At 28.7% G+C, this 14,002-nt stretch overlaps 1 protein-coding gene across 1 annotated transcript; it reads right to left on the bottom strand.

The window, feature by feature from the left end:
- Nucleotides 1-1,112: 1,112 nt before the first annotated feature.
- LOC129958685 (uncharacterized) lies at nucleotides 1,113-13,369 on the bottom strand. Its single transcript, XM_056071331.1, has 3 exons — nucleotides 13,291-13,369; nucleotides 7,993-10,867; nucleotides 1,113-2,584 (listed from the first exon to the last, which is right to left on the bottom strand). Exons 1-2 carry the CDS (start codon nucleotides 13,300-13,302, stop codon nucleotides 8,003-8,005), a joined length of 2,877 nt encoding a protein of 958 aa, XP_055927306.1. The 5' UTR covers nucleotides 13,303-13,369; the 3' UTR covers nucleotides 1,113-2,584; nucleotides 7,993-8,002.
- Between the last annotated feature and the right edge of the window lie 633 nt (nucleotides 13,370-14,002).

Here is a 14,002-nt window from a genome sequence, read left to right as displayed (position 1 = left end):
TAAACACTTTCCTAAAATAATGCTTTGAAAACTAAATTAGGTTTGCAATAAGATATATATTGCTAGCTAGAAAGGCACAATAAATAAAATTAATTTCACAGACATGAATGAGTTATTTCTATTTATGAAATAAAACTGTGATTAATGACTGCAGTTTTTGACTAAATCCTTTATCTGCTTTTTAAAAGTACTCAATTTAGGAATAATATACAAAAAACTGTGATTTAAAAATAGAATTATGAACATTAGTTTGATTTTATTTTACATTTCAGAATAAAAACATTAGAATATCTAATTTTTCATTACTATGCATCCAGCTTTTGAGCATTTGAGGTTAAATACTGTCGTATCTTTCTTTTCGTCCATAAACAAAGCGTTTAGATCTGAGTATTTCCCAAATAGTATGAAAAATAATTTTGTAAATGAAGTTATTTGGATGTTCTTATTATTCCAGTAGAATATAAAAAATTTATTTACAGCAGACCCTATTCTAATTATTTCTTTGTTCAATACTTACATAAGATTAGTTTTTCTTCGAAGTCTTCCATGAACACTAAATTTACTTCCTTACATTATTGATTTGATTGATTAACGTTTCATTTAATAGCGATGCAAAAACTATTAAATCGCAATGTTTAAGAGTTATCAAGCGACTGGCTCAACTACTGAACCTATATGACAAAGTCTGTCTATGCATGTTTGAATATCATTTAAACGATTTATTTTTGGTAAAACAGGTCTTATAACCCACAATCGCCCATTGACAAATTCTTCTACATAACAATTTCAACTCTGATGCATTGCTAATAATTGAGATTTCTGCCTATAAGATATTTCTTTAGAAAATTTACCACTTCTGTTCAAAGTTGAAATAGACCGAAAATGTCTGAAAATAATACTATTCCATATCATCACTATTTTCTGTTCACAATACTTTTCCTTTTTTTTTGTAGCATAATATAACTAAAGAAGGCATTACGTGTGTAATGAGTCACTTAAAAGTAAAATTTTTAGTAAAGAAGCTTTATATTTTCTCAGAAAGAACGAGACACTCTAAGTAGAAAAGAAAATAACATTTAATTCATCATATATATACATACATACAACCTTTTTACAGAAATTATATACAAAAGAAATGACTGAAAACTACACCAATACTTGCTTAGAACTTTTTTCCCATAAAAACAGTATACATAAAGAAAAAAATCGTTATATACATACATTGTAGAAAAAAAGCGAGGATAAATTCAATATTTGCGACTCTACAAGAATAAGTGCGAAACTTAATTTGAACTATTGTTTTGATAGGTAAAAATATGTGTACCTTTCCTTTTTCTTTTGGACATCATTTTTCTTCATCACGATGAAGAAAAATTAGAATCAACTATATTGCACTGCCCTCCAATTGTTTATCAATTCTTTTGCAAAGTACTCAAACATTATCACCTCAAATAAACCTCATATTCTCCTTTCCCCTCTCTATAGTGCATCATTTTCTCTTCATTATGATACACAAAATAACCACCAATTATCAAATCTTTTGTAATATTTATATATTATCTTTGCAAATTCCTTAAAATCCATCGATTTCTGAAGAAACAATAACTTTTACTGACGAGACAAAATCTGATCTTTAAAAAAATGTATTGAGATCAGTCAGAAAAAAACATACAGTACTGCATCTTAATACCCAATAAGGATAAAAAATATTTAATTCGTCGCTAAAAAATCAAGGTTAATAAGAAAATATTTCAATATATAAAATAAAAATCATGTTACTTCAAAGGCATATAAAGTTCAAAATTGAAAAATACTTTTAAAAATTAGCACTCATTGTATAACCATTCAAATTAGCTTTCATTTTTTTTTGCGATCTTTAATAAAGCGAATAAGTAAAAGGAGAGCAGCGAATTTTAAATAGATATTGGATTCATTTCTATTTTAAAAAATAGATAAAACGTATTAAAATAGGTAGGGCTATGTGAATAATGAAATTCAACACAAATTCAAATTAAACATTAGTCATAAGATTGTGCTGCTTATGCATGTTATTTGCAATTTTAAGTCTCTTATACAATATTTATGAATAATTCGAAATCTTTTCACATCGTCAATGATAGAATTAAAAATTGTGGTTGAAATAATGATGCTTTGAATTAATTGATTTATTTCAAGTATTTCTTCTTAATTTTTTACTTTTGCTTTTTTTTAATTAAAAAAGGTGCAAAGTATATAACTATATTAAATTTATAATGGAGTCGTTTTTTTAATCATACTTTTTGACTGTAGTAAAATGCAAACTGATAAGTAGTAGATATATATACAAGATTGTGCTTGTTTCCTTCATATCATAAAAGACTTACAATTCATGCACACTTTTAATATAATAACAGTTTCAGGAATCAAGATTGAATTTCTTTTGACTCTACTACTTTTTATATTTACACACCCCAACATATGCGTGAAGATAGTGTTCGGACTAAAAGTATTTGTACTGATGAGTTGAAGATTATTCCATCGGATCATTATCCGTAGGATGACGAGAATCTACACACATTTCATTTCAAGCAATGGTGCCATTTACCTAAAAATAAAAAAAAACTCTTACACATACAGATTTGCAATTTTACAGTTGTATGAGATAATAAGATTTCAATATCCTTAATGAGAAAACTAGAGAAAATAAAAATAAATCGCAGGAAAACACCAAATCACGATAGAATGTCGTTCAGATTGTGGGAAAACAGAGGATACTACCAGCGATACTCTTTTCCCCAAGATTTTCCGGTATATTTTTAAAAAAAATAATTTTGGTTCAGCTTTTTTCTATAACAAAAATAATCAGGATCATGTACGAAACAAACAAGCGGATATAGTTCATAATCAAACTCGTATCTTAAGATTTAACGCAAAGATAATATATTACAACTCATCCCCTCACGAGCTGAGTATTTCAATTGTAGCGCATTCGATAGATTATTACCAGCCACGCGTTTGGTCTAAAATTTGAGCAGAACAATAATTCTAGTAGCAAATTTCTTCTGCCTTACTCGATACGCCTTTAGTTACCATTTTCAGATGCACATGAACTATTCCCACTGACGATTTCGTCCATAATTTAATAGGAGTCAAAAATTGTACTTTAATGATCGCATATAAAATTTCCCAATTCGTTTAGTTTTTGAGTTACCCTGTTAGTTAGTTAGTTACCCTGTTCACTGACAAAAAGGCTAAATTCTAAAAAAAAATTTTTTTTTCGAACTCAGGAAAGGCTAAAATGTCGAGTTTCATCTAAATTTCTAGATCCAATTTTTTACTGAGGGCAACAGTTATAGATTACCTAAAAATTGTATAGAAAGCCTGGAGTTTTTAGGCAAAGTATGAAAACGGAAATTTTTTATATACTTTCATTATTTTTAATTCTAAGTGAGATTCATTATCAATGTAATTGAATAATTATACGAAAAAAATTAAATTATATTTATAAAAGGCCAGATTGCCTCTTTTCTGAGATGTGGAAACTTTTTTTCATCTATTTCCCAAAAATGCATATTCCTCAAATTTGCCTTTCTTGGGATTGAAATTTTTTATCTCTCTGCTATGCTGCCATTATTAGAAATACTTTCATTCTGTCACTCGATAAATAAATATGAATTTTGCTATTCAATATAAAAATGAAACTTTCAGAAGAGAAATGGATTATAAACTTGCAATGATTTTTAATCTTTCATTTCATTTCATTCCAACATTAATCTAACATTTGTAATATTTAGAACGCAATTCAAAAAAAAAAAAAAAAAAAAAAACTTTAAGTTTTTATGTTTAAAATTTTATCGAACGTAGATTTAATTAAATGAAATCTTTTTGATAACCTTTTCTTTTTTTTACAGAAATTTGCGTTTACATAATTTTACTTTTCAAAAATAGGCAAATTTACAGCCTTTTTACGTATTTTCAAACCAACCGATTAAATTATCATTTCCGTACTTAAAAAAAAAAGAAATTTTATATTAGATATATTTAACCCTTTGTGTAACGCTTCAGACTGGTGTGTCGAATTACAGAATGATTGATGTTCAATCCTGCCTTTAAATTAAAATGGCAATTAATTAATTACAAAAATCTCTTGCACTCGCTAAATTATCTCTGCTCTTTTCCATTCTTATACTGATAGAAATAATTATAAATGTCCAAAATAAAACGTGCCATTTTATTAGGATTTTAAATAAGTTCTTCGTATGAGAGATTAAAAAAGGATCTGGTAATTTTCCACAGCGGTCAGATAAAAAAAAAAAGGAAAAACCTCTTTCGTATTCTCACGTCATATCAGCGGAAGGATGTACGACTCGACGGATTTAATTTGCTTCAAACCCGTATAGAAGCCGGATCTTTCCTAAAATCATTTCTCGAACACGCGTCTCTGTTTTCTGGCCGACATGACATGTAAATATATTTTCAGAAAAGAATATCAATCATTTAAAAAAAAGAAAAGAAAAGAATGTTTTCACGTTATTTATTTTCTTCAGTTGTTGAAAAATCCAGGAAAAAAAATTATGTAGAAAATTAATTTTAAGTTTTAAGAAAATATTTTCTCTAATATAAAGAGAGAAGACTGATTAGTTAGCTGATTAAATTAACTAATAAAGAAAAAAAGAAAAATGTTATATACATACGTACACATATATATGTATATATAAAATGAGAAAACTCAATTCGTTATAAATATGTTCTTGTTCTTCGCATTAAAAATATATTCTATATGAGTTGTTATTATGACATTATTTATCAGCTTTTATTAACGAAATGACAGTAAAGGTCATTTAAAATACGGGGAAGTATAAATAACTCGAAAGAACTTAAAAACTCTCGAAACTCAATCTTTCATTTCGTTTTGTCAAAAAAAATCAATTACTTTGATTGAATAAAAATTTCAACCTCTTAAAAATTACGTTCATTCAAATACTACATATCACTGGAATTTCTTGTCTTCTTTCTTTTTATTTTTACATTCTAAAATCTGGGTTTATTATATAAAATGCTATGAGTTATTCTAGAAATTCAATCGAATTAAGAGTTTAATGTAGTGAAGTTATTTTTTATTCATTGTTGCTGTTTGTTTTTTCGAACTTTCTTCTTCTATAAATTTATTAATCATAACAAAATAACGTGTTCTGGGTTCATTTGAGAAGCTCTAAGCTGCAACGTTTTATTTTCGTATGAGGTGAAATTTCCAAAATGACAAAGACAACTGAATCAAATTGTAAATGAGCTTGCAATACCAAAAGTGAATTATTTTATTTAAAAACAAAATTGTTAAAATTTGGTCGGTGAAGAAGGCTCCTCAACTTAAATAAAGTTGAAAGGTTGTATTGAAAGCTATGGCTTTTCGCAAATACTCACAAAAAAAATATTACATTACGAAGAAGAGCATTTATCAATAATTTGAAAAGATCTCGATTTCGTCAGAGGGCTTGTATCTGGCAAGTGTCATAAGTAATAACAACAACAAAAGATGTCGATATGATGACAGAAATGAAATATCAACATTAGCTGAAGAAGAGTGTCTGATCGAATTCGAATCGGAATCATTATTACAATTACAATAAAAGCAATATCTTTTTAAAAAATTTATAACAATGTGATAATAAGTGGTGACGATCTGGTAGTACTGCACATTCTTTAATGAAGTAAGAAGAGGAAGAAGGATTCATTGCTTTATTTCAAAGGATGCTAAAAAGGGTTAGTTTACTTCAATTAATGCCCGATTTCAGGAGATTTATTGAGACAGATTCAAAAATTTTGAATTAACTTCAGATGGCTAAAATTCATTGAAGCCAACATTTCCCTCTCCAAACTTCCACTCCACAGCAGCAGGAGGAAATTCGACCTTTGACATCAGATTTAATACACAACAGGCCAACATGGGTACCATATCTTTGGTGGAATTAGATTGGAAACCTCACATGGAAAAGTCAGAGGATTTCATGAACATGGAAAGCTCATGTCCTATGTTTCAGGCCATGTCTGAGGCAACTGCAGTCCTAGGTCTAGAAAGAATCTCATTTCTGTAATTTTCTGTTAATGGAAAAAAAATAGTCAAATCTGAAAAAAAAATGCAAAGGTACCCGATATGAAGATGGAAACTGAAAAATACGTTTCCCATCAGACAATTGACAAGCACAGCTCATCTGAAGCCGGAAAATAAAAAAATCATACCTTACCTGAATAAAGAGATAAGCTTTTTTTCTCCTCGTCTAAAAATTGAAGCAAAAAAAAATCATGTCTTACCTCGATTAAGAGACAAGCACTGTTTTTATGAACTTAAAATGGAAACAGAAAAATTATGGCGTTAAATGGTAATAGCTTCATTATGACTTGTAATTGCCCAAATCTCTATAAAAATCATCTTTGAATTTGAAAGAAGGAATTGATCGATGTGGCATAATGTAACCTGCATGTACATTGACATTTATATTTGACTTTTATCTCGTGACGTGGTTTAAAGAAATTTCAGTCTCAACGAATTTGTCGAAAAGGATGAGTTTTGAATATTTTAGTATTATACATCAAAAAATATTCTAAAAGTAATTACAAATTCTTCCAGAATGAAATCATCTAACTGCAAAAAGAATATTAAAAAAAATTGAAAATATTTCTTTTATTTTTAAAGCAAACTCATTTTCTCATGAGGTAAGCTTATTCGACTGTTTATCATTATAGCTATATTCTTGCTTAGAAGAATATTGAACATTTAAAAGAAATTTAAAGTACATATCCAGGTAGATTATGAATAACTAACTGAATTTTCATAATAATTTAACAGATTATTAAAAAAAATCTTTGATTATTAAGGTACTATAAAATCATATACAGAAAAAAAACTAAGATTTATGTTACTACTCACAATATTCATTCCTTAAATTTACAATAGGAGACAATAACTTTTGATTACATGTTGATAAACAAATATTTTGCACCACCAAATTAAATATTTCCAGTTTCTTTATAATTTCAAGTTTTATTGTGCAATATATTTTTCTTTTTTTAATGTTTTAAAATTTTTAATGTCTTATTGACAATATAACATAGTATAATACCTTTTATCTACAATGATTATGTCTTCAGAATTGGGGTAAAATCATTCCAACTTCTTTTTTTCCATATTCTCATTTCAAAAATTCCAAAACTCTTTTAACTGGTGTATCATATCTTTCTTAAAATAAGTATTAAAATAGAATTCTTCAAACAAAGAATTCTAATTTAATAATATATGAATGGGTTGATTCGCATTTAGTTTAAATCGATTTAAAATAGGGCTCTCACAAATAAGGAAAAGTAATTTATATAATTCCTTAATTCTTATGCAAAATATTTGTTAAATTATCCGAGAAAACCAAAATAACCTAATGTTTAAATCACAAAAGCTATTAAACTAAGCATCTGCTTATAATGTATTTAGTTATTATAACATTAAATAGTGACTGAGTAAATCCGAACATTGCAGTATTAATTAAAATGTCAATGCTTACCTACATGAAATGAAACAATTTAAATAACCTACTTCTACTAATGTTTTAGTTGTAATATTATTTGGATTTACTTGCAACTAATTATGAATTCCGATTAGAATTAGAATTTGCTTCTTTACTAATTATGAATTCGGACAGTCTATGGATAAAAATAATTAGATTACTTTAAATTAAAAATGATAGCAATGTTTTTGCTAATAAACTTTTATTTCAATTCTTTAATGTTTAGTTTTAACTTTCCCTTGTTAAAAATTCTTTTTAAAAGTATTAAGATGTTTTGAACTCATCCTTAATAAATATTTAAGCTTAAAATTCCCTATAAATATTTGTTATATAAATTCTGATAAATAAATATAATATCTATTAAATAAATCATGAATGTGTCTGAAATATATAAATCCTTTCAGCTTATAACTAGTAAAAAAATTATGAATAAAATGGCATTGTAAAAATTTTTTATTACCTCTGGTCTCTTATTCTTTTCTCAGTTTATCGCCAAATTTTTTTCCAGCTAAACTCTCTTCGGTGAAGGATAATTGGCTTTCCAGATAATCAAAATCTTCCTCGTCGTTTTCCTTTTGTTGTCTTTCATGTCGATCTACTTCTGTTTTTTTAGGAGTTAGACGATAATTTTCAGTTGCATCTTTTTTAGCATTTCCATGTCTTCTTGAATGCTGAATTTCAACTGCGTAGCTGCTAGTGCGGGGCTGCTCGTAGTTTCGATATATTTTTGATCTACCTCGTGGAAGAGATATTTTAGGTTTATATTCGTAACGAACATGCTTGGATCTTTGAGACTCACGGTACGAATGACTCTGAGTATTGCCAAAAGAATCTGATTTAGTTTTAATTGGAAATTTTGGTTTGTAATCTTCCTCTTGTAATTGTTCTTGTTGCTCAACTTTTACAGGAATTTCATGAAAATACTTATGTTCTTTTTCAACATCTTCGGCTTTCTGTGGCTGTTCGGTTGTATAATATGTCTGCTCAACATATTTATGAACTGGACGAACTGGATGCCTTCCACCAGAATATTTTACAACCTCATGAGAAAGGATTTTTGGAATGTATGGATGACTAGGATGAGATTCTTCAAGATTAGTCTGACGATGCACATGGTACTTGTCGTATAATTTCCGGATATCTTCTCTCTCGATTATTGGACTTTTATGGTGGATTTTATGAAATATTTTATATGTGTCTTCTCGTTTATGATATTTACCGGTTTCTGTCTCTCTTGGAATGTAACTTGGATTTGCAAATTTAATATTTGGCCTACGTGGAATAGGTACGTGATCTAAATTATCATTAATTTCTTCTATTTTTTCATCCATCTCTTCCGTTTCTTCGTCAATTTCCTCTAACTTTTCTCCTATGCCTCCAATCATTTCTTCTTTCATTTTTTCCATCATTTTTTTGCTCAGGTTTTCTACCATTTCTTCTTTCATGTTTTTCATAATCTCTTCTTTCATTTTTTCCATTATTTTTTCTTTCATGCTTTCCATTACTTTTTCTTCTATGTCTTCGATTTTTTCTTGCTTTACGATTTTGTGATAATTTTTAAAATATTTTGATGGAGGAAATTTTTTCTTAGAATTTTTATCAGTTTCTTCCTCGGTTGGTTTTTCTTCTATTTTCTCTTCAGTTTTGGCAATTGGTTTAAGAATTTTCTTTGCGAGTCTCAGTAATTTGTAATCACGTATTTTCTTTGCATAAGTATTGTGTTCTTCTTCAGCATGAGAACTTACATCATGTTCTTCATCAATATCTAAGCCATGTTCTTCAACATCCTCCTCTTCGTCATCTTCATCATCATCATGTATATTTGAATGATCTGAGTCATGAAAAGAATGGTGACTATGTTCAATATCAGAATGATAGTTATGTGATAAATCATGCTCTATATCAGAATGGCGATCGTGCACATCATGCTCTATATCAGAATGGCGATCTTGCACATCATGCGCAATATCAGAATGGTGTTCGTGTGATAAATCATGTCCAATATCAGAATGGTGTTCGTGTGATAAATCATGTCCAGTATCAGAATGGTGATCGTGTACATCATGTTCAATATCAGCATGATGGTCATGTATATCATGTGCAATATCAGAATGATGGTCATGCACATCATGTGCAATAGAATGATGATCATGCACATCATGTGCAATATTAGAATGATGACCATGCACATGATGTGTAACATCAGAATGATGATCATGTACATCATGCGCAATATCAGAATGGTGATCATGCACTTCATGTGCAATATCAGAATGATGATCATGTACATCATGTGCAATATCAGAATGGTGTCCATGCGATAAACTATGTCTAATGTCAGAATGATGATCGTGCACGTCATGTGTAATTTCAGACTGGTGTTCGTGTGATAAATCATGTTCAATATCAGAATGGTGTTCGTGTGATAAATCATGTTCAATATCAGAATGGTGATCGTGTAAAAATTCTTCAGTATCAGAATGATGATCATGTAATGAATCATGTTCTATATCAGAGTGATGAACATGGGTTAATTCATGTCCGACGCCAGAATGATGACTGGGAATTAAACTATGAGCAACATCAGATTTATGCTTATACAGTAAACTATCTCCAATACTATGATGCTGGCTATGTGGTAATTCGTGCTTACTACCAGAATCCTCGACATGAGGTGTTTTGTAAACAAGGGAAGGATAGCTGTGACCTTTATGATCGGACGAAATTAATGAACTTCCATATTTGTCTTTTAATTTTAAAACAGGGTGAGATTTGGAATGGGGATAACTTTCAAGAATACTTTTAACAGTTTTTATAGGTTTGTAACTATGAATTCCAGATAGAGAAATGTCATCTAAATAGCTTGCAGTGTGTAACTGAGCATGGTGGTTAAGAGGATGCCCATGGATTAATATAATAGAATTTCCTGTTCCAGGTACTGATATTAATGGTCTCTCAGAATTTTTCGCAAGATACGAAGAATCTTGAAAATGATAACCTCCGAAAGATGTCAGAGGTGGCTTTTTCACTAAGGGAACATGTTTCAAATAATCATGAGTTCCTTTGAACAAATCTAAATTCTTTGGAGCTGGTACAACTTTAAGGCCACCTTTTACAGGTATTCTTAAGTATTGATGTTTACCTATAGGGTATAAGGCATGGCTATACTCAGAATTCAACGTTTCAGAAGATTCACTATGAGATGGGAAACTTTTCAATCCTATCCAGCCATTACTTTGAGATATTCCAAATGGAGAAAAGTGTGGTCCAAAAATTTGCACTCCAAATGTGCCTTCAACTGCAGAGAATGGCAGGAGTAAAAGAGCGAATGCCACCTATTTCAATAAATATTTCACCATTAATTAAAATCGTTACAGATATATTAATTCATATTAAACATCTTTTGCAAACGGAAAATTACACTGTGCAAGATAAAATCTGATAATTTTTTTACACAGAATAATTTTATGGTTATAAAATTTGCATGCAAAAAATAACACCATTTACAAAAACATAACATTGATGAATTAATAGTAGCGTTCAAGAACTTAATTTCTGAAATCCTTTGCAAACTTTAATCATCAAGGCTTTGAAAAAGTAGAGCAATGTATAAGGATAATTTCAAAAAAAAAATTGCTTGCTTTTCTTCCTTTTCTAAATTTTATACTGTAAAAAAGAAACAACCTGTTTAATACATAGCAGAATTTTGAAAAAAAAATGATTGTTTAAGAATTTTTACTAACTGAATATTACTGTCAAAGCATCAAAATTGAAGGTTTGTTCTAATTATTCAAAACTCAATACTTTTATCGTAAATTTTTGTTCTATAGATCCAAATAAAACAAATATATTATAAAAAATCTATATAACGATCTATTTCCCGCCCGCCAAGAGATTTTTTTCTCTTAAAATACTAATTTTTAATAACAAAGCTTTTTATATGATTGAAAATAATTTCCATAAAATAATAGCGATTATTTCCAATGCTCTTTTTGAAAGAAAAAAAAAGGATAAACTTTAAAGTGGGACAGCGCAATTTAAACTTTATTATGCTAAAATTGAATAATCTGATTGTATATAAGAAAGGACCTATGTTCACCCTATCAGAATAAAATTTCATTTAGGCGGTCTTCTGTTAACAGCAGGTTCTCAAAAATAATAAGGAAAAAGAAATGTTTAATACATTCAGCTTCTCTGCACTACATATTAATTAGTCCTAAACCTTATATTTTTTTAAAACAAAAGTTTTCAGAACCTATGTAATTAAGTACAATAAATAAAGAAAAATAATTGAAAATTTAAATTTTTAATTTAATTTTCATCTGAAATTAGTAAATTAAAAAATTCAATATTTTGAATTAGAATTATTAAAAGAAAACTCACTTCAATTAACCATAACTACTTGTGGATAATTATGAATATTTTAAAGCAAGTAAAAAATATTCTTGTATTATTGTGAGAAATCTCTAGAAATTTGAAGCTGAAGAAAACTTCTTTTCATTAATTAAAATTTTAAAAAATGAAAAATCCGATATGTTACATTGATAACATTTATAATTTAAATAACACACGACGAAAGGCATGATATAATTAACTTGGATTTATGTAGTGTAACACTTTCCGATCTGAAGCTATATAAAGTTTTGAAAAAAGCAACATTATTTAAATTACTTCGTATTTAATTTAAAACCATGGTCAAAGAATAAAGGCGACATCTGAACCGGCATTTTCTATCCATATATCAAACCTACGCGCACAAAAACATAAAATCGATTTATAATAGATCAGAATACTGAACTAAAGTGCAGAATATAGTAATGAAAAAATTATTCTAATATTTTAATGAAAAGTAAGTTATAGAAAATTTTCTACGGCCCATGTGTTAATATAATATCAAATCAAATAAACATTTTACTATATACTTATATTTAGTAAATTACTCTTTGTGGAGCAATTTTTTCTTAAATTTATATTAAACTAAGATTAAAATTTCTACGAACGGAAAAGCGCTATGCAGTAAATGTTTTTAATTCCAAAGTTAATATAATATACTACAAAAACATTGATTCTTAGTAATGACTTAAACAATCAGTCAGATATCAATTAAGGAAAAAATGTTACAAAATCTTTAAAAAATAATTAGCACTGTCAGAATTCTAAATATTAAATTAATATTAGTCATAGAAGTCTCTTTCATAGTTTAAACCTACATACTATAACCACTCAGCTTCCGCATTCACAAAATACTGACAAAAAATTGAGTTCTGAACTGATGTATTTCAATCCAAATTTCAAATATAGTTTATCAAACTTAATTAAACTGTTGTGATATTTTAATATTACCACAGATTTAGATGCTAAAATGATTTTTCATGATTTTCAAGTTCAAATATTATAGTAAAGTTTCTTCATTTAAAAAATTGTAACTAAATCTTTGTGAAATAAACAGAAGGGGCTATTCAACCCGTGACAAAGCTTCTTCAAAACAAAACTACTGAAGCATAATAATTTAGTATAGTATCTCATACCAACTTCCTAAAATGATTTTCAAATTTAAAATTTCTTTGAATCTTAAGGATTTTTAAGACTACAACAAAAATTTGACAGAAAAATAAAGTTTAATACAGTTTGTCAATATAGGTTTTTTTTTTTTTAAAGTTAAAACACTGCTGACCCAAACTTAGTAATTCCATACAATGGAATAGTGAACGGTCAATAGTCAATATAAAGAAACAGTCAACGGTATGAGAGAACTTACCGTAAAGGCCATGTCATTCGTGAGCGCTACTCGATCTGCACGTAAAGTTTCACTCCTCCTTTCACTTTTATAGTGACTTCCTTTTGATATAGAAAATGGATCTTGGAATAATCGTACAATTAATATTTTTATTTCCGAATGATCACCTGTGCTCAAGATCGATAGGTGTGTCTTTTAATAGAAGCGGCAATTAACATCATAAATAGAACAAAAAACAGGAACATTTGCAACTTGACCGTAAGCGAAAGAGTTCAATATTTAGAAGTTTCTGAAGAGAGTAGGACGTCTGCAAGAAAAAAGCTTAGCTAAAAAATTAGCCATTAATAAATAAATATGCCCTCTGAGAAGGGATTGCCAGCTCGAAGCCTCGGATGGGAGGGGTTCACGTGTTCTGGAGGAAACATTTCCAATCAGTCAGATGTTTGTCCCCCAGGGACTTCTTGTGGCCAAAATGATTCATTAATAAAACCAATACGTCGCAGGAAAGTGATTGAAGAAAGTTTGTACTTTCACTTATTAAAGTAATTAAGATGAAACTGATACATTATATTATGCTTATGATAATCAAATAGCTTTCTATGGTATCGGCGTTTCAGAAGAAATGATGTAACACATCGAGCTTTAAATAGAAGAACAGTTGCTCTATATTCTCTCTTAAACTCTTATATAAAACTTTGTGTTTTGTTATTCATGACTCGAAATAGTATCGGGC

This window comes from Argiope bruennichi, chromosome X1 (genome assembly GCF_947563725.1).
Source record: "Argiope bruennichi chromosome X1, qqArgBrue1.1, whole genome shotgun sequence".
Classification (NCBI taxonomy): domain Eukaryota; kingdom Metazoa; phylum Arthropoda; class Arachnida; order Araneae; family Araneidae; genus Argiope; species Argiope bruennichi.
Note: the sequence above shows the minus strand (reverse complement) of the source record. Positions and strands in the feature narration are given on the sequence as shown.